General features: G+C 41.7%; 1 protein-coding gene across 1 annotated transcript; it reads left to right on the top strand.

The window, feature by feature from the left end:
• Positions 1–26,296, top strand: LOC146185473 (glycoprotein antigen BM86-like). The gene is made up of 18 exons (XM_084606434.1): positions 1–323; positions 1,692–1,820; positions 3,207–3,323; positions 5,621–5,740; positions 7,322–7,429; positions 8,102–8,164; positions 10,278–10,409; positions 11,195–11,323; positions 12,357–12,488; positions 14,902–15,011; positions 15,344–15,396; positions 15,478–15,620; positions 17,595–17,765; positions 18,244–18,316; positions 20,200–20,255; positions 23,050–23,164; positions 24,360–24,399; positions 26,094–26,296. The coding sequence occupies exons 1-18, from the start codon at positions 245–247 to the stop codon at positions 26,124–26,126; spliced, it is 1,803 nt and encodes a 600-aa protein (XP_084462560.1). The 5' UTR covers positions 1–244; the 3' UTR covers positions 26,127–26,296.

The raw sequence follows: 26,296 nt of genomic DNA, 5'->3' as shown, positions 1-26,296 counted from the left end.
CTCAGAAATGACGACATTTAGGCAACAAAAAAACCCAAAGCTACTAAGAAGACATGTTTAGTTTTTTTCGTGGCTTGCCTGCAAATTAAACGCACTATTAATAGCTCTTGCCTAAGCATGTGAAACTACCGACAAGGTGCGCTTTGCGATAGTGGTCAACACCGTACGTGAAGAGACGCACTTGAGGATAGGAGAACGTACCTCTCGGTGCGCGTGCGACCAAGCTAAGCAGAGAAAAAGAGACATGAAAGGCGCGAGTTTGCTTCTCTATTTTGGCTTCTTCGTCGGACTCACGTCTTCTACTACAGCAACGGAAGCTGCTGGTGAGTTTCTCCTGTAGTTGGCCATGGCACTGGAATTACATGCCGCGGCAACATGAAACTCATTTTTTAGTTGTTTGGGAAGGAAGGGAGGGGCGGGGGGCAGGTTTGTGTTCTAGTTGTTGTCAGGCTGTCAATCAATTGTTGTGCATATACATGTACCGAAAAAGTAACTTCTCTATCATTGAGGCGTGGTATATTTGTCGCGCAATATTTATTCGCGCGCGTCAGTCGGCAGCTACCGCTCTTCTAAATAAGTCTCAAAAGGCCTAAAATATACAGACATATCCGAATTTTATTTAATAATTATGGCATGTATAAATACCGCAGCTCGTGGTTTCCTCGCTGGTTTTCGTTGTTATGTTCGAAGAACTGACACCTCCCAAAAAATGAAAATGGTTTACGCAATAGCAGAGCCTGAAATATGTTCTGTTCTTTCTAGAGTCAGAAAATGTGCTTAACGGTTTTTACGTTTTCGCAGCTACCTAGAATAATATTTACATCTCCTTTCATACCTTATAAGCCACACATATCACAGCAGAACGTTTTCACCCCTATAGTACGTCAAAAAAGTAGGTCGGAGAGTTTTTGTTATTTTAGGGTAGCAGAGCATGGGGCGATGTATGCCCTAAACTTGTTAATAAAATTCACAGGGCTCTGCAGATGGAATAAAACAACCAATTTGCAAAATGGACAAACTATAATTATTTTCATCATTACTCTACAAAGCTTGAAACACCCTTTCAATTATTACACCCATTATGGACGCTCAAAGTTTGCTCCTTTTTGATATTAGAGAGACTGACACTTGCTACACTTACAGACACATTTTTATTCTTTACGATCAGTTTCGAAGATTTCAACGTGACTGCTGTTAGGCCGCTTGTTTACGTTTATTCGTCATGATTTTCTATCTTTGGCCGCGGATCTAAATACATGCAATGATGTTACCAACGTAGTGGCCGGCTGACATGTGCAGAGACGTAAAGCAATAGACCCCAGTGTCCTTTATTTTTTTCAACTACCTATTAAAACATCAGTGGAGAAAGTTCCAAACAGTTTAAGGCAGAAGCCCATTTAACAAGTAACATTGTGGGTGAAGGCCACAGGTGTTGTCCTAAGGCATTTTAATCTACAAAGGCTTCACTGCGGAAAAGTCGCTTGACATATTCGTTTCGTTCATGGTAATCCTACAAAAAAAAACGCTTATGCCAAACGAAAAGGAAGGAAACCGCTTTTGCAAAAGGCCCATATTTTGACATTAGGGATAAGTAGTTGAATCATCATAAGAAATGAAGCACACGTTTGGTGGTAAAATGAAAAAAAAGCATCTCTTCAATGTTGCACTTTAGTGCCTTTTCTTCATTGCAGCCAACACCTGCGTAACTGCCGGACAGCTATGCGGTGATATTACCTGCGTCACCCTCAGGGAGCACAACTACTTCACTTGTATCTGCGGCAAAGGCCGTTACTTCAATGCGACAGCTCAACGATGTTATCGTGAGTCAGCATGGAAGCATTTCTTAGAGTGCATTTGCTACGCTACAGATGTATACACGCTACAACACCCAGCCATTCAGTATGTCTTCTTTTTCTGCGCAAAGCTTTAGAATGTGTTTATCGGAGCTCTTGGTTACGTACATTAACCTCCAGTTAGCCACTTTACTTGGATTGCATGGTTCCTGAAATGGTGTCATAGAGCCACGAGATATTCAATTAACGGCGTCAAAACAAACGCACCGAACAGTAATATTATTTCTCCAGGTTTACCTAGAGCAACAAAATCCCGATACGCAGTATAATATAAGCAGTAATCGGACATAACCACCCACCATCCCCTCTGTCAAATTTTCATGCGGCAAAATTTATCTTTAAAAACGCACCTCAACTCCATAGGTTTAATGAGTTCTAGAGATGGGTGACCCGAATAGATTATCCTCACAGCAGCTGTCCTGATGTAGGCACAGTAATGTCAGCCCCCACGAAATTGTCAGGTGTGTGTGCCTTGGTAAGAAGAAAGGCAGACGCGTTAAAAAAGTGAGCATCGCTGCTATGTTAACCATAAATCTAGGTTTGTACAGTGCAGAACGCAGGTGATTTAAAAAATTCCTCTTTCTTGTGAAAAATACTACATAGGGCAGACTGGCCGTTGTTTCAATGTCCGGCTCTTCGAACATAGAAATTCTTTAACCCCAACATCACAAGACAATTTGCCTAAACATTGCACGAAATGTAAATGCCGCCCCATTTTCGATAAAACTATCGTTCTTGGCACATCGCGCAATCAACGTACAAGATAAATTATAGAGGCATATCATATCATGAAAGGAGGGGATAAGTGTGTCAGCGAAGCTTCTATTAACAAAAGTAGAGATTACATACCTAGAATCAGTGGTCAAGTAGTTTTTTCACGTTTGTATCTTTGCAGACTTGCCTTTCTCCACATTTTTGTCAATTTTTGTCAATTTCACCACTTTATTACATGTATTTGATAATTTTTTGTATCCTATATATTCTGTTAGCTTTTCTAATAAAAAATCAGTTGTGAGTAAGCGCTCGTGTGTGTTTCCTTCTTTTTTTTTTTTGTCCTTGTCTTCTTTGCGCTACGTTTCCCAAAATGCGAATGCACCAACTCGCCCAATTTAGCATTCTTGTGCTGTCCTTGTCGTCAAGTGAGTCAATAGCTCCGTTTCCGTGCAGTGGTGGTGCTCCAAACAGCGCCATTCGCGGATCAATGACACCTAACTTTGTTACTGCAGAGCGGGATGCATCTACGCTGCGAATAAGCTAAATAACAAGCGCGTTCCCTTAGTGTTATCTAGACACAATGAGAAACAGCTCTCACCTGAAAGATTGAAGAAGCGAGCACTAACTTCATATTTGCAGATATTAACTCATGCTTGGCGACGACATGCATTTTGGGGACATGCTGGGACAATGATGGGAACGACGCAGCTAAGTGCAACTGTTCCGGGATCCAGGGCCTGACCGATGAGTGCCAAGGTATGACCGGAAGCAGGAAGTATTATTTCACTTTCTTGTTCTACCTCACAGGATATCCAAATCCATTAGGAGATTACATTACCCTGTACTCACTCTTCATCTGTTTAAAAAAATGTGTAACGGATGTGTTATTTTGGGCATTATTTCTTCTTCCCGTAGGTGTTGTTGCAACGTGAACGAAAAAGGATGCGCGAAAGAACGCATGCATTTTTTTATTGCTAAAGAAGACACACCGTGCTTAATTTGTGAGATTCCATTCTCTCAACTGTAGGGTCCTCTGAGTAGCGTCACCTGGCAACAGATAGCAGAAATATTGTAAGAAGGAATAACAGTGCATTTAAATCCTGCCGTACTCATTGCTTCAGTGGCGCAATGGATTGACAGTACTTACATTCGCACTGAGCGAATAAAACATTTTTTTCGAATCTTTAGGTCCAACTTTTTTGTGATTTTGTTTTAGATCGCAACGTTAAAATAGGCTACCAAGATCTTTTTGGGTGGCTGTTCTCCTTTAGGTTGCATTATTTTGCATTCTTAATAGCAGCAAAACTAGCCATGAACAGAGCCATGAGGTAACGGCATGACAATGGTAACACTATTCAATTAGCTTCAACGTAATCATTTCCTCCCTTCAGTGAGTGTATGTTACCTTTAGGTTGCGTTCAGAGACACCTCTCGGTAACAATCGCCGTTTAACGCGCTCAGAGGCAACCAGTGGGGAGAAAGATGTTGCGGGACCCTACCGTTGAGGAGATGGAATCGCGCGTGTAATTTACACCTCGCTTTGCTTAACTGCGAATCTACTTTCCCTGCTTGGCTTCAGGGGATAACTGCAAGAGCATGGAAATAAATGTCAGAAATGGGCATGGGAAGAATCAGCTCCGTTCTATTTTGGATGGGGAGATTGGATGGGATGGGGTGGTGCTCGCCGTGTCTTTCATCATCTTCATGGTATACGTCTCATTCTTAATAGAAGAAAACCGAACAAGGGTTAAAGGGAAGCCTCAGTCCGCAAACCAACGTCTCAAAAAGAGTACTTGTCTTCTTATGAGCAACGCGTTTATCACTTCTGAAGAAGAAAATCAGGGGAGGAGGGGAGGAAAGGAGGCAGTAGGGCAAGGAGTGAGAACATTCTGCCCTTCAGACTCGCAGCGCCCTTCACAAGTATTCTGCTACTGCCATATTTTATACCAGTTTCCATTGGAATTGATAACGCTTTCCTAAAATCCCGTCCCAGCATTGAGCCGGCTTTTTATGGCAATTCATCCTGAATCTCGAATTGTGCTTTCCCCTGTTTCCACCATTCTATTTTTCTTTCAAGTCACTAGACCACAGGTTTCTAATTTTACGCTATGCCGTCTATAAGAAAGCAATTTTAGTTTCTTTCCATACTCGCCTCTTCCCCGCTTTCTTCTCTTCTCCTTCGGAAGCAATATATAAATTCCGCTAGTGGTGACCATGCTGCCTAGACAAGACAAATACCCTGTCGAAACTTTGCCATGCCGACTGCGGCTCCCCTCAACTCTTGCTGTTCAGTTTTCTTTGAATTTTTATAAAAACCTTTTCACCCAGTCTGAACCCGCTTTTTAAGATCTCGTTCCAAAAACAGAATACGTTATTTTCTACCTGTTCAAATAGCACGTATGCCACATCAAGGGAATTTTCTTGTGTTAACTTTTCTTAGGTTGTCATACCTCGTGTTGCTCTTCAATCAATTTTTGCTTTTGCAACTGCTTTCTTTACTCTATTTTCTTAAACCGCTGTGCTGTCTTTATTTTATTTCACAGTATTATATTCTGGTGTCCAACGTGTAGGCACTAATTGTTATCGACATTTCTTGTTAAGAATACCGGCTAGCTCCTATCCATAACCTAGAATTTCTCCCCATATTTATAAACACTCTCTACTACTCCTCCGCCAATTTCATTCTCGGTGCCCGCATCTGTGGTCACTTCTTACCCTAATATATTCTTCACCGAACCCAATACCATACTGAACTTCGCAGAATTCTTGCTTCTTACTGTACCTGCTGAGTTTTATTATGATTATAACTACATCTTTCAGCCGTGGTGTGGTGCTCTGCGGGCTTAGGTCCTAATGCATTAATTGTTCATGATTTCTGATTTGCAGAGTTACTGCCTCTTTTCAAACACTCCAACGAGATTTTTGTGTAAATAAGAAACAAGTAGTGCAGATATTCTGCTAGCTCGCTAATTTAGACCATGATGATCTTTTGAGAAAGACTGCGCTCGTGTGTTTTAAATTTTACTTGTAGTGCCTTGATCATTTCATTACAGTCGATCCTGCCTTCAAGCAATCCTGTACACACGGTGGAGGAGGAGTGGACCTTGACCGAAATGGCTTACCTCATTGTGTCTGCCCCCATGGCACAGAATTCGAGAATGGTACATGCAAATGTAAGACACAAGCTGTAACATTTTGCATAAAGACTTTGTCTATGGCTATGATGAGTAGCACACCAAAAGGACACTTTTGCTTTTGGCAGTTTCAGAGGTTGTATAAAGCAGCCATCATGGCAATCGTAGACACGTAGTCATGTGAACTAACGCAGGTACCTCCCATGAGAATATTCCTCATCTAGCAGTGTACATACAGGGTACATAGCACAGAATTTAACGTCACCCAGAGTGCACTACAGAGGTACTCAACGCAGGTATTCTCTATAAGTCCGAAGTTTGAGCATAATGGTATATGATAGCTGCCATTAGTACTCGTACAGGGTGCTAGAGGCATATGCTGACATTTTCAGAGCAATGTATCCGCACAAATAGTAGACAGGTACAAGTTACTGTTGTGCAGTGTCAGACATCCAGCCTGTCTACAACAACGCACACCGTCAATAAACGCCTAATGTGAGGCGCCCGAGTGCCTGATGTGTATTGTGCGTTAGCCTTTTGCAAGATTCCAGAGAGGGTCAATGCACAGAGAATGAAGCGACGTCATAGCAGATTCTAAAAACAATAGTTGTCCAAAAGCACAACCAAGTGAGAGCAAGCATCAAAGCGGCACGAGTACCTCTAGGCGACTGCTTGAAGTCCAATTTAGCTTTTGACTTTTTACACCGCCAATTCCTAGTGTTCAGTACAAGGCTAACACACTGCACCAGCATCGTCACATTTCAAAGGAGTTATTATGTCCCACAACAATTGCCCTTTAGTGACTCAGAACACAAATTCTTTATGAAAATCTATCCCGAGTATAGTTTAACCGAATTGACAATGAGCATTCACGAAAAAGGCCCCTGCTTTTTAGCAGCGGCCTTTTTCGTAAATGCTCATTGTCTTCTGATTTATCCATACACAGCGCAATTCAATGTAAATGCACAGGTGTGCTGCTCAATGTTATTTTCATCCAATTCCTCAAAACAGGCGTGGATTCATCAGGAACTCTGCAAAGATATACATGGCTTGAGTCTATCCACATAAAAAACTGCAAACACTTTAGCGATTTCTAATATAAAGTCTGCTTTATCTCCCGGTTGAAAACCATCCAAGAAAATAATCGAGACTTGGGTTGGGGTTGCATTTGGTTTAACATTCGTGATTTTCTAAACACATTGCATTACTCTCCTTATAAACACAGTCTACACGGGCAAATTGGATGTAGTGTTCGAGAGAATATACCACTTGAGAGGAAAGATGAGTAGTTTGGTGAATATCCGGCATATGTTTGTTTCATGGGAAAAACACACCAAAGCTATAAAAAAACACATATTTAAAGGGCAAATAAACGCAAACTTCTCTTAGAAACCAGAACAATCTCACTAATTCAGCAAGCGATCCAGTTTTCAAGGCAGCAGCACATGTCATGTAAAGTGCGCCCTGCATGCATATGTTCCAAGAAATTAGAGCGGCTTAATATTCGTATACCTCAAACTTCACTTGGAATTTAAGGGTTGCTTGTATAAAGCTGGTCGGCGAATTGTCACCATTCAAGGTGGTGAACACGCACGCTCAGCCGCAGCTGCCTCTTTCCAGCCGTCGCCTGTTTGTTTCCGGAATTCACATGTCAAGAGATCTGCAGCAATGGGAAGCTAAGGGAGGACCAGCGCTGTTGTCAGAACTGGACGGCAGATTCATGTGAAGGTATGACATTTCTAAGAAAGTCTTCGTATAACATTGCGTAGAGATATCATAATTCCTTTAACACATTCGTCTGACTTTACCTGTTTGTTACGCCATTATTCGCTGTTTATGAGCTCAGCTGAGTACGAGACAGGCGTAGGGGGTTCTCGTGAGCTGGCGTAAGTGTTCCGAGCCATCAAGGCCATTGCAAATTATGACAATAGCGCCATTTATGATCCACCTGACACTGCATTACTGTGGCTGTCTAAAGCATATATCATGCGGACCCCTGCTATCGGCGACTAATTTGCGCCGCGAATATGTTTATTGCTTCCAACTTCTCAATCAAGCATCGTATTTAGCAAAGTGATTTTATTTGCGACTTTTGGAAACTCTGACAGACGGCACATAACTTGGGCGCTTTTTACAATTCATTGAAAAAGTTTTGAAATGGTCCGCTCGAAACGGGACGCTTTTACACTGCGCGCGTTCAAACAGTAGGTTTTATCAGTCAATAGCACTGTTTATGTTCAAACGAACCATTTTATCAAGATACCAAGATAACATGAATGTCTATTCGCTGCCATATACTAGTTAGAACGCAGCATTCACTCGAGGCCTTTGATTATTCGAGAGCTTGTGAAGCAGGGTAAGGTTTAATAACAAAACAATGTGCTTAATTTATAAATGCAGCTCATCACGAAGAAGAGGCGTACTGTTTGCCTGGCACTATCGGCAATGGAAGCAACTGCACAAGTAGGTACAAAGTTCATACTGCGATGGGTATCATTTTCTAAAAAAAAAAAGATGAATGTACTAAATAAGTTATCGCCTCGCAATAGAAACAATGGTGAAGAAAATTATTTGAAGGTTAAAGTTATTAAAATACGTGTTTTACGCTTTTTATCGAGAGCTTGCAACTCATTTATATATAGATATTTTCAGGCAGCACCTGTCGACGGTAAGAAGTGAGAAATCAATGTACAAGTATTCTTGCATATTTAAATCATGGTGCGTAAGCAACGGAAGCGCCAATTCGCAGAAACCTACTGAATATTATCCAAGGCCCTTTGGCGAATACCGACAGCTATTTTTAAACATGATTATTCTGTTAGAAAGGCACTTTAGTTTAACTACAACTGTGAGTGGCGTATTTCATCGAAGTACATCAAAGAGGTGCTAACTATCGGGTTATCAACTAGCACTAATTGATTAGTAGTCAACTTTTTATTTACCGTTAGGATATTTTTGAGAGGCGTGTAGTCCACAGCAAGTAATGTTATATCAGTGTTCAGGGTTTCGAAAATGAATATCTCGTCGCTGCTGCGCTGCAAGGAATTCTGTGTTTTCTCAAAGGAGAACCACGTCTACGAGCGCACGTCGTAAAACAGGGCGCCTAAAATGTGCTTGCTCTCTCGCATTCGCTCTCCCCCAGACGCTGCAAAAATAGACAATGACATAAACAAGGATAATGCCTCTCATAGGTGTGGCGAGCACTGTCTTGGACAGCTGTTACTCTTCGTCCAAATTGGTCCCCAAAAGTGGTTCGCTGTGCTGCAGGAACAGAATTTTTTTTTTTTCGAAATATAACTGTTGGCATACTCTGGACTGCAAGCCTCACAAACGTAAAGGGCCAAACTGCAATTGTTGGCAGGCCTTAGCTGCATTCGCTGAAACACCTTGTATATTAGCTAAACTTGTACTGAACTCACGCTGAGGGAAAGCGAATTTCACACCACGTGGTGACTACTATTGGAAACACAGAATGCAAGGCTGAGGGGCAAAATGACAAAAGTAATTCAAACCGCGCGCAACTCCTAACTACGAAGCAATATTTATTTCTTGGAAAAAACATTAATCTATACCAACAGTGCAGCGCTTCACGACAATGCTGCACTGTCGGCGTACATATTTTACTGCTATCACGTTAAATATAAAGACGCAACATGAGTGATTTCGAAGGAATATGACAAAAACTGTCGATGAATAGACGCGAAATAAAAGCCTGATAAGCCAGAAAAAGCTAAAGGTATTAAATTATCATGGTCGGATTTGCTGGGTTAAATGAGAACATTAGGAATAAAAAGATCTCTAAAAAAAGGGCGAATGCGGTCCGATATGTTGTAAGTTCCTTGAATAGAACGAAAGTATGAAGAGGCAGCCGTGCGAATTGACTGTACTTGCTGAGATACGCCGAATAGTTTTATTATCCCAACAATTACCTGTTCACAATAATTCCACAGGTTTCTGCGGTGAACTAACTAACAGCGCACATGCGCACTGGTTATTTTCCCGAATAATGTTCGATATTCTTGATATATCATAAATATTGCTAAATTTCAGGTGTATCTTCAAACCGTAGCGAATAGTGGTGATTGAGAGAAATCGGCCAATCGGAAAAATAACTGCCACAATATCATGCCCAAAAATACTGCTTTAAACGAGTTGTGATTCTCCTTATAGGTGATTGTTCGCTCCACATAACTAAAAGACAACTCCCATGTGTCCTTAAGGGTAAAATTTTCAGATAAAAATCTGTGGGGCTCAGATAGTTTACACGGCATGCAAATAAAACTTCTAAGGCGTCTGGAAGTCGAAACAGTGGTTGTGGTTGGTGTATGACACTTGTTTTTTCAGCTTGTTTTGAGTCTTAGCAGTTGGTTACCTTGACTTGTTATAAATCACTGGCCTAATAATCCTTTTCAATACCGCACCCCTCAACTTGCGAAGTTCCCATTAATGACCGCGTAACCTTGCCGCTGTATATCCAGACAAGACTTTGCTCTTGTAATTCAAGATTGCATATTTATAGGTTGATGTTTAAATCAGCTCTTATGTCATGGGAAGTTGACGCCTTTATTTTCCACAGATGTCTGTGCAAGCGGCGATGCTGATCATATCTGCAAAAACGGGTGTAGTTTCGGCAATTCGTCGTTGCCTCAGTACAACTGCATGTGCGCAGAGGATGAAGACATTGACAGCGACGGGCGGACGTGCAGAGGTCAGTAAGATAAAGAACTGATGTGCTCTAGAAATATATTCCATGCTTCTTCTTTCGCCTTTCAGCAGTTATGAAGACGTGTTTTGTAGTTATAAATATTTGAGAATTTTGCAGCATCGTCTGTCCTTTGTGGACAGATATGAGTTTTAAAAGGCAGCGTTCTTTTAGGAGAACGCACATGAAAACATCTGGTGACTAAAATAATTTGTTACTACGCTTTTAAGGAATCTTCCACATACTTGGGCATTTCCCAAACAACTAAGAATAATATTATTCAATTTAAAGCTCTCTGTCATATTTCTCTTATCCTGCCACAAGATATCCGTTCTTGTTAAGCTGATTGCGCACTTGCTATTGTGATTTCCAAGTTGTAATCTCGTACCTGGACAAATTTGTTCTCAACTCCAAAATATATTGGAAAATTGCATAAGATTTTGTTTTTTCAACGCATCGAAAAGGTGAATAAATAATTGCTCCCCTGGTCGAGATTAATATAACACGCTGGAAAACTTCCTTGCAGCACATTTAACCTACTTTGCCTTTAATGCAAGCCTTTCATTACTTCGACCTCACCATGCCGCTTGTTAAGCATGGTGCTTACATCTTTTAGGGTTATATTTCTAGGCTCGAATAAAATACAAAGCAGCATCCCTTTCTTCGCACATGTTTCTGCTATGCTCATAGGTAACAATCCGAAAAAAAAAAAGTACATATCCGACTGGGCAACACGTCTTCGTTTTATACGAGGTTCACGTTAACTGCCCCCTTTTCTCTCTTCATTCTAGCGAAAGTCTCCTGTAACGACAAAGAAACTGCAGAGTGCCAAGCCCGTGGTCGCGCATGTGTCTACAAGGCCGGAGAAGCTATCTGCAGCTGTCCGCTCGGCTCTATTGAACATAGCGGTGTCTGCTCAAGTGAGGACATTTATTTATCACGTCGACTGACTTGTAACATGCGACCTAGTTAGTCGCAAGCGTCGGGCCCAGAGCACTCACTGTCCAGCCATATAGGAAGCCAATTATGACATTACTGCAGGTCCGCATCGACGTTTATAGCTTTTCCAGACACCTACGTACAGCTGTCTTGAGCTTCAGGGCTGCCTCGACAACCGGGCACCATTGCTCGATAGTACCATTATTCATGTCCCTTTGAAAGTTTATGCAAATCAATGTTTGCGTATGCCCATGCCCTTAATGTGGCTCCACAGTTTTGTAGAAAAAAAAGACAGGTGAAGTACGATTTATATATCAGAATGCTGATCTAATCCTTAAATCGCTTCCTGTAACTGCATCTTGTTCCATTCAGTCAAATGCCTATTATTTTATTACACAATTCAATAGCAACCTTCTCTAACACTTGAACACACCTGCTGCAGCATGTTTGAACGCGCACAATATGATCAAGCAAGATTTGGGGCATGTTGGCGACTTTGTTGATTCATAACGGCAGCGAAGGGGCACGAATACAAGAAAAGAAACACACAAACGCACGGACGAAGACTGCACTCACAACTAGTTTTATTGGGAACATATTTGGCGTATACAAAGGCTCTATGCGTCTGCGCTGTAAAGAGAGGACCGAACAGCCGCGTATCAAGGTAACACCGAGACGCACCTTATCTTATAGCCAAGGGGTTAAATTCCGAAGTGTACATAAAAATCGAAGTACCCCTAATACAGGTATGCTTCGATTTTCATGTACACTTCGGGCATTCAAGCTTTTCTCGGCAATAAGTTTAGTTCCTGTTCTTACCTTGGCACGGAGAGCTTTTACATGCAAACTCTACTCCTAATAAGACTAGTTGTAAGTGCAGCGTTCTTCAGTGTGGTTGCGGGATTCATCTCTTGCGTTCGTGCTCCTTCGCTGTCATTATGAATAAAAAAAAGAGCACAACCTATTTGTCCCTCGAGCAATCATTGAAATTTTCATTGACTGTTACCTCCACAGAGTCTTGCTCCCCAGAAAAGCAGCGTGAATGTCAACCTCTGCTCAGCAAATGCGTTATTGATTCAGACCACGAAGCATGCGCCTGCGAACGCCCGCTCAAATGGGACCCCGTCAAGAAGCAGTGCATCTTAGGTGAGCGTCCCATTGTTCAACATAACAGAGCAGTTGTGGCTCTAGCTTGTCTAGCTGCTTCCAAATTATTTGAATAATGTATGCGGTACCACATTTATTCAACAACAACCAAAACGTTTTATATGTTGATATCCTTTGCTTGCAATGAAATTCTTTTCCTAACTACGCGGCACCGCTCTACTACCATACAGGTGCTAACTGACATTAGATAAAGAATTTCACTTACCAATGATGCTTAAAACGTTTTATGTATATGTCGGTATTTATGCCGGCTAAGCTACAACACGTGTTGATATTAGTACACACCCACCAGAGCATAAAACATTCCCGAAATAGAGGTTACGGCGTAATTTTTATGAAACTCTTAGGCTTCCACATTTGAGGTCTAAATGCAAAATATACTGGGTGCTTCAGCGAACACATTCAAATATTTCTAAAAAAAAAAGGAGTTCAAAATAGGATAGAAACATTTGCAGGAGCAAACTTTCCGGTCTGGCGGATTACTGCGAAATTTTCATAAAGGTAGTTAATTGAAACATGTCATTTAAATGTTTAACCAACTCAATCCTGTATTTAGGGCCAATGGTGTTTGAAGCCGTGAATAAGAAGAGGCCATTTGATCTTTCGAAACAACGAAAATCTTATCTTCTAAAGTTCTACAACGGGAGAAAATCCGGTGCTTCTCCCGCACTTAACTCAAACTGAGCGCATTAGCCGCGCAAGACGTTCGGTGCACTCACTACGGCCCCCGAATCCAACTGCAAGTTTATTTTACCATGGCATGTAGAATATTTCGTTTCTCAGCTTACTGGAATGAAACGCACAGTCATTGCCAGTTGCGATATTTGGATGTGTGAGAGCGATGGATTAAAATGGGGCGCCTGACGTGGTGCAGTACGGGAGACAGTTCGAATTTGGCGCCGCTCTCCGGCCACGTCACGTAATACGTCAACAGGGGACATTCCATTACTTCGAGCTTTTTGCGCGTCTAATGCGATTTATTTCAGTTCCTTGCGAAACAAAATCCTCTGATTTCCTCCTGCTGCGGGGCTGTAGAGAAAGATTTGTCTGCAGTTTTGAAAACTGATCCGGCATTGTCTTTTCTTCGGCTTCAAACTACCCACTGACACTAACAAATATATTGCATTAATCGTTGTTTATTTAGTAGTTTCACTTAAATAGCTTTAATGATTAGAAGTTTTTTGTCGTAAACTTTATCTGCCGAGGTTGATAGTTTGTTACAACACGTATTGTTCTTTTTTTAAACTCCTCACATTTAAGAATTTTCGGTAGTGCTCGCTGAAACACTGGATACTTCAGACATCGTATCTCATCGTATTTCTGTTTGTTTTTTTCTTTTTTGTCGACTGCCTTAAAATTACAAACCTTTTGGTCGATAATGGCTAATAAAATTCTAAAGTAAGTATCGAGGGTTATTGAGGTAATACACATAGTAATATCTGGGGATACGCAGGAAGGGCTGCCCTCGTCCACCGAATATGCCGAGGCCTCCCGAAGACGGTTTACTATAGTCTTTCACACAGCACACAAAACCTAATATAATCAGCTTGCCTGAATTCATTATACATCCTGCCAAAGATGGAACTTTTACCTGATGCCTAGATCTTTATTGTCCATTCAGTAATTATTATCTCCATTGATTTTATTACCCATTGTGATCAGCCCCGCCGCGACGGCGCAGTGGTCATAGCACACCACTACTGTACCCAAGAATGTGAAATCGAATCCAGGCCACGGCGGCTCCTTTCGATGGAGGCGAGAAACAAGGCGCCCGTGTGCTGTGCGATGTAATTGCAGGTTAAAAACCTCAAGGTGGTCAAATTTCCAGAGCCCTCCACTACGGCATCTCTCGTAGTCTCTCGTAGCATCTCGCTGGAACGTTAAACACCATAAACAAAACCATCTTGGTAATTTAACTGTTGAGCAACAAGCCTCAATCAGTCGACGATCCGTAGTAATGAATGTAGTTTATTTGCACTCAAACTTTATCATCAATGGCAAACATAGCACATCTGATTCGCAGTCCCAAGAATTAATCACGGTGTCAAGTAACTTATTGACAGGAATTCCGAAAGGATTTAAAGAGGAAACGATAATTCAATGGCCTAAAAAAAAGAAAAAATAAGGCGTGTTAGCCAGTAGATTACTTAGAGTATGTTTTGTCTTTACTTGTCTTTACTACATACACCCTGCGTGCGCAGACCATTGAACATAATCAGTGCATGTTTTCTTGCTGAAACGAGGCCGCACACACTCCAAAAACGACAGTAACTCAGGAAGTTCTAGCGAGATATTCTTTCGGAATTATGAGCTTCCTTTTGCTGAACGCACTTTCTTGACTTATGTTGTAATGCACTCACCAAGCGCTCTCATTTCTTTTTCTTGCCATTAGAGAAACACTTCATTTACATAACGACTTTCAAACCGTACCAGAATGCAAGTGGTGCTGATATTTATTCCACTCTCAACTGCAGAAGAACGGAAGAGCTGATTCAATACAGTGTAAGTGTCTGATCATATGAGTTTTTTTTTTCTGCTTGTACTTTGAGCCAATATTTCGAAAGGGGGAGAAACCGGTATGGAAGAGTCGGTGTTTAACTTCATAAGCAGCCCTGATTCATGGTAGAGAGGGAGCACCGAGATACAATTCCCGAGAATGCACAACGAAATGAATGAGTCTGAATGAGAAGCCTGATTGGCTTGTCCTCTAGTCAAAACGTTGGCTAGCGGATTGAGGATTATACCTATCAGAGAGGCGTAAGAAAATGTAAGGATTTTTACCGCCTTCAGGGAACTATAGTCTCGCAATTTATGATGTTCAATATCAATCGCAGATGAAAAGCCTTTACGGGATGCAGCTGATCACTGCCAGACTCCTAGAGTGTAGGTAAGGCCTGCGTTAGTTATTGTAGCTGGACTATAACAGTGACACAATTCTGATCTTTGTTTCTTGCTTCAACGGACACAGAGAGGAGTACGAGGTGGAGCTCTCATTCTCTGAGGAACAGCTTCCAGAGCTGCTGAATAGGATACATTTGTGCGAGAACGGGGATAAAATTAAAGGATGCTTCTTTGCGCCGGCATTATACGTCGTCAATGGAAGTGCTTCCGGTAACTATTTCGAATTTTTATTTGTTTTTTGGACTGACGGGTTCTATATGTATTTTTGCAAAATTTGCTGCCTGCGACCTTTTAACGCGAGCAGACTGTTTTACAACGAACCTATGATGAAAGTGGCGTATAAAAGCTTGAGTGTGGTTGAAGTTGATAGTTTTTCTAAAGAGAGTTGCTCTTGCAATGCGACGCTATTCGTGTCATCAGAAGTGCGGCAATACCAGAATGACAAAACAAAATCACTCCAAGACAATAAACAAAGAAAGTTATCTACAAATTAAGGCATGAAGATCACTAATCCGAAGTAACACTTATTAGGCCGAAATAATTAGAGTGTGACCGCGCGCACGGAGCCAACATGATTTCCGCATATTTCTGAACAAAAAAGGCCAGTGGTCGTCCAATTGGAATGAAATAATTACCTCTATAAAAGTATTAAATCGTTGGATATTGTGCGCTTCTGACTGGAATGAAACAATCAAATAAAAGGCCATGGTTCTGTCGTATTTGCGACTCACTCTAATGTATTAATTATTACGCGATGATGAGCCAGTAAGTTTGAACCCTAATTTTGAGAGGGTAACGAAAGGCGCGCTGACAGGCGCTGCCTGTCACTCACAAATTCTCAGTAATCATAGTATAACCGACGCCTATTCCGGGCGCTTGTTTTGACAGTTTGCAGATGAAGTTTGGTTAGGGGTTCTGGGTTTCATGTCCTGAAACGACTCATGTTTGATGCACCCTGTAGTGAGTGGCTCAGCAAATTTTGACCCCTTTGTGTCATCGAATTTCAGCCAATATTTTAACAACTATGAAATATATTTGATACGATGTGCGCAGAGTGGTTTAACAGCAAAGTGGACTCCATGTATGCTTTTGTACAGTTTGATTATTAGACGAGTAATTAACTAGAAGTACTACTTAAGTTTTTACCTGTTATGTTAATGGAAAATTATGTGAAATTGAAGGCCGTTGACGGCCAAGGTGAGCCTCCTTTTCAAATTTTAATAATAAGAAATATGGCTTGAAATATTAGAATCAAGAATATATGATTTGAAAGCCCCCTGAATGTACTTTTACGCATTAAATTGTAAAATGACGTCGCTTGCATTTTTATGCATGCACCAACAGCAGGCTCTGGTTTCGTATTTTGAGATAAAGATACAGTTAACATAATTTTAGCGTTAATATCACCTGCATCGACGCCACTCCATAAATGCGCAGTTCATGAAATCCAACTTGGTCCATTTTGTGTATTTGATACTAACATCATTGAATTTCGCAATATAATATTGCACACTAATATAAGAATAAAACGGATAGGTAATTTTAGTTATCACAGCTCTATAAAATGCTTTATGTCCTCCTTGCTGTACAATCCACCTGCGCATAGTGCATTGAGGTCTCTTAGTTTATAAGCATATGTAAACAGTGGCAAAATCACCATCAAAATTTATGTACGCTTCTGCCGTGTGTACAAAAAATCCGCTGGTATTGCAAGCACGCATAAGACAGCGTGAATAAGCCGACAAATCGATGTGTTCTAAATGTGTTCGCTTTCGCTCAAGCAAATGAAATTCAAATAATCGAGTAACAGTCTCTGTTCTAATCTTTATCTCAACGCTTATGGGCACCATACTTGCATATTTTATTCTTCCTTTTAAGTATTCACATATGGAAATAATTGAAATGAAACAGTCATTAATTAAAATAGACCGTTAGCAAGTTCAACAATGCATAAAATAAGATGGGCCGCACACAAATTAATGTGTTGCTTCGTCTCATTTATCTTACCTTTCGCGCTATTTTTTTCATCAATAATGAATTCCAACCTACTATCCCAGCTCACAGGTATAGCTAGAAAGAATATATAGGCGGGCTCTCACGCTTTTGCTTTCTTGAAAACTTTGTAGTATTTTCAAATGGTCGTATGTTTTCTCTGCGCCCAATACCAACGCATGATGAAAATAGATCCGAAGCCCGTGGACCTTTGTGACATCTACCTGAGCAACACTGATGCGGTTTCTAAGGGCACTCACAAGTGCATCAGCGAAGGCGCTGGCAAATACACTCTACAGTGTGCCCGTGGAAAAAGCACAGCGGCTGTTCAACAAGGGTTCCTGACGGTCGAAGAGTGCGGCGGTAAGTGTCATTGAAGGAGTAAAATGGCTGCTGATGGCGCAAAGCCGGCACTTTACCAAATTTGTTTAGTGCTAAATGTAGCATTTACGCAATCTATCAAAATAAAATATCTGTAATTGTAAAGAAGCTGAGATAAGTGTGACTGTAGGGGTATCGAAACAACTGTGACGCTACGCAGTTTTAGACACAGTTGAACAGAAATGTCTGAGACTAACTAGGCTCAATTCAAGAGTGTAACGTTCGCTATTTTTCGCTTTGTTGGCCTTCGCCTGATGTCGGTCCTATTTGCGGTAACAAGGGTATACACCGTCAGTGTACAGAATGTCTACTCCTCCAGCACAAAGGCGAAATTCAGGCTTTTTGGTCATATTCCTGTATTTCTAAGCGTAGTTACGCAAAATGGCACATATTTCAGTTGTGCCAGTATTACATGCCTCACGAGCACTTAGCTTCTTCTTCTATTCTTTTTTTTTCGCAGAAGGTTGTAGGCCGAATCCATGCAATGAAGATTGCATATGCGAACCTGACGAAAACACAGGATACAAATGCACGTAAGTCATAAGAGGTTCCGTTACTATATTCAATCCTTTTGTCCTCGATAATTCCACAAAAGTAAACGTAGAAAACTGATCGCCTCCAAACCGGATATCTCTTTTTCTTTATCGTCAGTTTCAGCGCAGAAAATGAATTGCCTAACTGATAAACTCAACTCGAGTGTCCTACTATGGTTTCTACTTCATCGCATTTGCATCATACGCTGTTTGGACACGTCATTCTGCTTTCTTAAAATTGACGGCAAAAATGCACATCAAACATGCACTTCAAAACAAAGTAATAACGTCATTAGATCGTGCATACCCTTTCTTCACTTGGTGGCCGCAGAGGCTTTAAAGAGTGAGAGGTATTTTAAATTTATCAACGTTTAAAAGCTTTGTACGCCCTGATTCGTTTTTGTCGAATTGGCTCATTCAAACGAACAACTTATGCTAAATAAAATTTTGCGAGCTGCTACGCGAAATATTATCTCCTGAAGTTCCTTTCTTTGAAGTTAAAGATCCTTAACACAAATATTCGGGTACATCAGGTAGCATGTCCGTAGTAGGTAACTTCATTTTAGCTATGCAAGCGTGAAGAAACATTTTGTGTAGACATGGATGGACGCCATTTTAACTTTCATGAAGACGCCTTTGTAGCTGCGAATTTTCTTTCATTTGCTTGATATTTCTGCTTCTTCTCCAATTTTGTTATACGCAAAGCAACATCTTATCCAACTCCACTACTACTTAAAAGAAGTAATCCTTTACATTCTCCGCTGCTGTACAAAAAAAAAAATGTGAATATTGCATTTTCGGCTGAGACTGCAAACAACACCGCACCTGTGATGCGAACTGGGATTCTTGTACTGTGGTGAGAACGTCATTCTTGGCGCAGGAAGTTTAGACGTGCGTGGGCGTATACAGTGCGGGCTTTATCAGTGACGTAAGCATCAAGTATTGAATTTATTGTTAATGGAGTGAATAATAATTGGGATAGCTGGGTTGTAAATAGCGATAAGGATTTCGAAGCCTTGAAGAAGACAATGCCATGCCAGTTTTTCAAACGTAGAAAACGTCATTTTTTAAGCCGTGTAGCGTGAGGATAGCCGACGCTTTGTTTCCGTTCGAAACCGAGACTGAGCGCAAAAGATGCCCAGGAAGCCCGGTACAGACGCGACGTCCGGTCACGGCGCTCAGTTCAAACAGCACCCGCTCCTCCGCCATGTCCTGTACATTCTTTTGCACGGCATGTTGGTGCAAGGTAAATCCAGTAATTTTAATCTGCACTCTTGTTATTTTTGACAGCAGCGGATTGAAATAAACTGTATGACACGTCACTTTAGAGCAGTCAGTTCGGATTTGACGCTGTGATCACTGCAGATGTGATCACCGGACGTCGCAACTGTATTGAACTTCCTGCGTGGCTCCTGCGCAGGATTCTAAATATGCGAAATATGCAAAAGAATGCAAAATTGGCGTCGGATGCTCTCGCATTACAGGGCTTTAGAAAATGTTGTATTTTTTTTTAAACATAATATGACATTGCCTCGTTCATGGATTCGAGCTTTCCGTGCGACTAACCACCTTACTGTGGCAAAGGAAAAGTTTATTAGTGGCTTTGAGCTAACAAGCTAGCTAACTAGAAATATTCTGCTGAACATTAGCGTCCGCCACGGGCGGGAGAGTTTCATGTTACTAATGCCGTTTTCTTCTTCTTTCAAACTGAATATGCCCAAGAAGTTTTGAAAGTGTTTGCTGAGACATCTGCTTTTTCTTAATTGCTAACGCAGCATAATGAGACTTGCGCGTTTCATTTTGGCATAAATGAAGAATTTTTTATAAATTTTTTCAGTAAGTAACGATACCATACGATTACAGTATTTTCACTGTATCTGCAGCTGCAGACCGGACGCAACAGAACCAACTTTCCAGCCAGAGTTTGATGAAGCACCGGGTAAGCACTAAAGACTCACTCTATGCAGGTAGTTCGGACTTGCTCATATAAGCTACCACTACTAGCTGATCGAAAATAATCTGCTTTCCATTTACTGCAATACCATGCAATTCCCATTCCTAAGTGAGCTTGTAAATGAACCTTCACATTGCCTCGAATGGAAGGATTACACAGCTCGTCTTTCCTAAAGCTGCACTAAGATTACACTGTGAGCCAGTATAACTTTCATATTCATATTTTCAAAGCAGGTCACGTTCACTTGGGGATTTCATTATGTCAGCACAGTGACTTTGATATAATGTTTCTTTCCAGTGCGTATAATATGGTCCGTAAGCAGTGCAGTGCATTTTTTTTTAAATAACAAAGATTTCTCCCAGCGCACCTAAATATTTTAACTAAACACTCTCAGAGTAGAAATTTCCATGGTTCTATTTAGTTCAATTCAGTAAAGTTTTTTACCAGCCAATCTGGAAGGATTTCAGGGCTAACGCTGTTCTGAGCAGCTTGACGTGGCCACAGAAACTTTCACTTGGGCTTAAACAGATGGAAAAACAGTGGAAAGAAAGTAGGCGTAATATAAACAATAACAAAAAGGAAAATAAGCACATCTTGTGGCAATTTAATATGAATCGTATTTAGGCGCATAGTTTTGAATAATTAATAAAGAAGTAGAATAGAGGTGCGATAAAAATATATATACAACACTGCGCTACAAGTTGTAAGGGAAAAAAATAGACTAGCTGGGCAAGATCCGTCTGGTACAAAGAAACAAAAGGATTTGCACGCATTCAACTTGACATCACATAGTCCAGAAGCGAAACGAAAAATTATTACGCAGATATTTTGAATTAAATATTTACAAACCACTGCTGCAGCTGTCTTTGGGTGAGAAGTTCTGTGTATATCTATGCGTGTTAAGAATAGTAGAGAGAGTGTAGTGCAATGCCCGTAATTTGCAATCAGTGCTGAAAGGAGGAAGAATCCATGGGTCTATACTGCTTGCACGTGCATTATTAGTAGTGGGTGTGAGAGATCCGGTTTCACACCCACGAAAGAATCTTTTATGGCTGTGGAAGTAGACCGAAACAATGATAGAATGCGATATTTGTATTCGTGTTCAACTTTTACCAATCCATATTCTTAAAATGATGCACGTGTCGACTCAAAATATTGTAGGTTCGCAACTATGCGAAAAATTGTCTCTTGCAATGCAATTAATTTAATAATGTTTTCTTGAATTGTCAAATCCAGACCCGGCTACTATAATTGAGGCATGAAGAAAACAATGCATGCTAAATTTGAAGCTTAATTTGCTAGGAAACGAGGATCTGCATCTTGATAACGCTCCCGTGATAGAGGAAAGTTTGTTGCATACCATACTGACAGGGCTCTCCCAAATAAGGTGTGACTAAAAGGTTACGTCTACTATTTAATATTCTTCTGCGATATCATTGTGCTTTCCTTCAAATGCAATACTAGTTAGCAGATCGAAAGCTTTATTTCTAGACCTAAAATCTGTTGCCTTCGTATCTTTTGCATGCATAGCATTTTGATAGCTTGAGAACAGGAGGATAACTTCAATAACACGCTGTTGCATTTTGTAGCCAAGACATTGATGTATTTTCCAGAGAATAATCTAGTACTGTTACCATCATATTGTTACGAGGTGGCATGACAAGCGATGTAACACGGCGACACAACAGAAACAGAACGACGTAATGACATGACGATGAAATATGCTTTAATGACCAGCGGGCCTGGCGCGAGCACTCCGCCCCGCGTCACTGCCCGCTTCGTCATCTTCGTAGCACTACCCGGGGCCACCGAGCGATCGTCCCGATCGATTGCTAGAAATCCAATGCATGAAGTGACGATGAACACAGACACAGCCTGAGCGCTGTTGTGTTGTCAGTGAGATATGTCAGGGGGATACCGCGAGCGACAGATAGTGCATTTCTCCTTTCCTGTAAACCAATGATAGAACACCGATCAACTTTGATGCGTTCAACTGAACGCAGGTTGTGTTCGGCAAGGGGCACACGATGAACCGTGTGCAGCAGGAATGCTAATTCTTTCGCATTTCTTCACATTAGATTCTGCAGTGCTCTCTCAATTTTTCACACTGCAGTCAACTGATTTATTACCTCTCTTTACACACTTTCCAACCATTCCCACAAATTGTGCACATAAATCACGCCGTTTTCACCCCGCCGAGGTGGAGAACTGGTTACGGCGCTCGGCTACTGTCCCCAAGGAAGCGGGATCGAATCCCGGCCTCGGCGACCGCTTTTCGGTGAAGGAGAAAAGCAAGGCGCCCGTGAACGTTAAAAAAACCCAGGTGGTCGAAATTTCCGGAGTCCTCCACTACGGTGTCTCTGATAGCTTGAGTCACTGTGGGACGTTAAACTCCACAAACCAACCAAACCACGCTGTTTCCCGCTCGTTCACATTCAAACATTTCAAATTTCAAGCCATTGGAAGTTAGACCTACTTCATCGGAACTCGAGTACCACGTGACCCCATTTGGACGTCGCCATTACCTCTTCTGGCTATTTCTACGTCTGACTAAATTTAATTGGCTTTAATTAATTGCCTAATTAATCAACATGAATGAAATTATCTTCCCAGCGAAATTTATTCGTACTCTATCTAATGCAACCATTATTTTTTATAACTCGTTTTGTTCGCACGTAATCGTGATGACAATTCTGGTGGCACTAAACTGCAGACATACCGACTTTTGCTGACGCATTAAAAGCAAGCATTAGCCTTAACATTCACCCGTCATGTGCAGCACCTGTGACGGCAGCAAAGCCGGGCAGTGGCCGGGTATGGGCAAGCGTGGCTATCGTGATTGGCATCCTGATACCTGCCGTAATTGTCGTAATCTTGCTGTTGAAACGCCGAAAGTGAGTGCTTTCCTCCTTTTTTCAGTAGAAATGCCGTATAAAGAGATGTATTTCGTGAATATTTTGTGTGATTTATTAATTTGCCCTTTCACAATTAACCAGCCACCATGACAGGTCTTTTTTTGATGGTGGCGTACATTGCTTACTAGCTCTGACCCTTCACATGAATCGCGAACGCTGGCAATGATTTGAGAGTTAAAGGATAAATTCTATAAAAACTCCTTAATAATAAGGCCCGCGACGGAGGTTTGGAAAAAAAGAGAATTCTTTAAGTCGAAATGCGGGCGTTTCCACGCATTTTGTTTTATACATAAAACTCCCCATCGAGTACCTACTCCGTAGCTACACTTAGGTCTCGCAGCTTGTTGTCACTACTGCAGGGATAACTAGATCTAGCATCTGAAGAGCCATGTGGCCAAGTACGCTCAGGAGTTAGAATTGTCACTGCCTCTTCTTCGTTCATCGGCGCATTGGTTGGACAGTATTATTATGAGGGGTTCCTACAGTTCGACCATTTACTATGCGTACAGCCAAAGCTGTGGAATAGAGATCAACGCCAGGGAATGAATCACATAACACAATGTACACAAATGTGAAACTGGAAAATTTCTTTGTAGAATTGTGCACTCATGGATCTGCTAGGACAATACCACGTGTGATCATACGGGAAGTTTGCGGGAAAATATTTATGTAAAGAAAAAACATACATTATTTTGAAACCTTTCTCAAAGCGCGGTTGGGAAGCAGGAACAGAGCTAGACACGAAATATTTAGCAGGGTAACATAGATGCGAATCCTTCGCTATATTGAGCCAATCATAGTGACAATTGAGATGCTTATTATAAATACCATATTTTGTGTCAATATTGTCAGAAAATATAAAGCGCTCCTTCTGAAAACACCTGACATAACAAAGTTTTATTAACTACGGCTAAATAATGGTAGTACATTAATCGAGCGAAGAGGTGTTGGTTTCACATCAAGTGAAATAAATTAAGCTTCAGGGCATTTCGAATTATGGAGGCTGCTTAAATGGATGTCAGTGTTACCACCATGGCTAATGTATAAAGGGAACTATTATGTCAATGGGTGCTACGAGTGCCGTTAGTTAGGAGACTTATTTTTAGAAACCTTCTCGCCGGTCTGTAACCGATAAAGCAGGTAGCCAAATTATTTTTCGCTTTTTTTTCCTTAGATCTGCCTCATTTTCACCGGAGAAAAGAGCGGGAAGCAAGGTGAGGAAAACTGTCTCCATGCGTAATAAGTACCTTCTGCTGAAGTATTTTTTAGATTTTGATTTGGTTATATAAACAGTAAATTATTGAATACAAAAGGTATGCCAACAAAACTATTTCCTGTGCCGGCTGTCTTTACACGATTGACAAGTGGAACTCTGGGACAGTTTGCTTCAAACCAATAGCAAGAGTCGCATTGCTTCACCAGTTCAGCCATTGTGTAGGTCAGCTATTTGGCGAGCGCTCCCTTAGAGCTGCATTGCACGTGTTTTTTAAGCTTCTCTGCAGGCGCTGCTTTCTTCTTCTCCTACCTTCCCCTTACAAAGCGTAGCTTAAACGGTTCCCCTTCTGTGTACTGCTGCTTCATGTATGCAGTCACAGTAAAATAGCACATGCATTGAACGACCGACACTACGAAAACATTCTTTGAAGTAATTATACAGTTCTCCCACCGTGAAGTATGCGAAACTCTTACCAAAATATGGCAACAAAGAAACTGCAATTTTCCGCCAGACGAGAATAAAAACTGCGTGGTTGGTCACAATACTGGCGAATGCTGTCTTTTTTGTCGCCCGTTAATAATTACAATTTATTAACGATGCGCCACTATTGGTGCGCTTTTCCAGACTCCCTAAGAGTGTGTGTGTGTGGGGGGGAGGGAGATTCCCTCGACTTACGTGGCAAGCTCAACCGGATGTCAGCTACCTATAGTGACAAAAAGGGGTGGCTTTTTGGTACCCAGCTTTCGTCGGTTCAAGCCGGAGTAAGGATCAAAGTCATAATTACCAAACAAAACAAACTTTATACAGGAAGAGATGATACAGAGGAATTCACGCTAACTCCTAAAATACAAAGGCAAGAGGGTCACAAAGAACAATGCAGAGCATGCAACCAGAGGGCTTTATTAACAAACACAAAGGCTTCAGAACAATAAACAATGCATGAGAGAGTCAGAACAAATAAACACCAATTGGCTCACCGGGCACTGTAGCAGACCGACACCTGCAGAGTCCCGATGTGGCCGTCCTGTAGACGAGCGCCGCTCTCTGGCAGATCAGTGGGCTTGCCGAGCAGCGGGTTGACCCCGGAGCCGAGCAGTAGCACTGCAAAAATCGCTGAAACACTGGCTTTAACACCGACTGCAACACTGTCGGCCTTGCCGAAGCGATGCGACCTCAATAAGTAAGATGCGCCGCGTCTGTCTGTTACAACGCGCCAAGTCAGGCGTGCACATGCACGTCACTTGCACAGTTCAAGCGTCCTCTCGTCTCCCCGTCTAGAAGCGCGTCGTCTTTGGTCAGCTTCAGTCAAACCTTCTGGAGACATCCAGTTGCTTCTCCAGTTGCTTCTCCGGCCGGATAGTCATCGTCTCCGCCAAGGGATGAGGAGGGGGTGACGCTGATGCACGCAAGGCTACGCCCTCTTCTCGCGGGGAAAAGGAGACATTTCTCCAATCTTCTGGCACCCTCTATGCGAAGCCATGCGTGCTGTGCTGTGATGCGCTGCTTCGTGCTGTGCTGGCTCAACGATAATGTGCGCGGATTTCGTGACATCTTAGTCCACATATTCATCCTTATTATAATTGCAACTACAGGTACTAATGGAATATCGTGAACGTCCGACGTTGCTAATGTGAACTTGAGCGCAATTAGCTTCATCTCTTGCCTTTACCCGCTTCTTTATTCCTTTTCTAGGATTTTCAGCGAATACCGAACGAGGAGTGCTGAGTGCCATCAGTCATGGGACATCGATTTGCCATTCTGGCTGTTCACAATTTTATTTAAGCAAGGAAGGCTCGCCCGTGCGGCTTTCGCCGCCATGGAGAGTGTGCGAAAAAAAAAAACTATGAGGTAACATGTGTGCTGCTTCTGAAATAAAATATTTCACTGCTTCCCTG

The sequence above is a fragment of the Amblyomma maculatum genome, chromosome 6 (assembly GCF_055883805.1).
Source record: "Amblyomma maculatum isolate TAMU_Amacu chromosome 6, ASM5588380v1, whole genome shotgun sequence".
Lineage (NCBI taxonomy): Eukaryota > Metazoa > Arthropoda > Arachnida > Ixodida > Ixodidae > Amblyomma > Amblyomma maculatum.
This window is presented reverse-complemented; position numbering and strand designations above follow the sequence as displayed.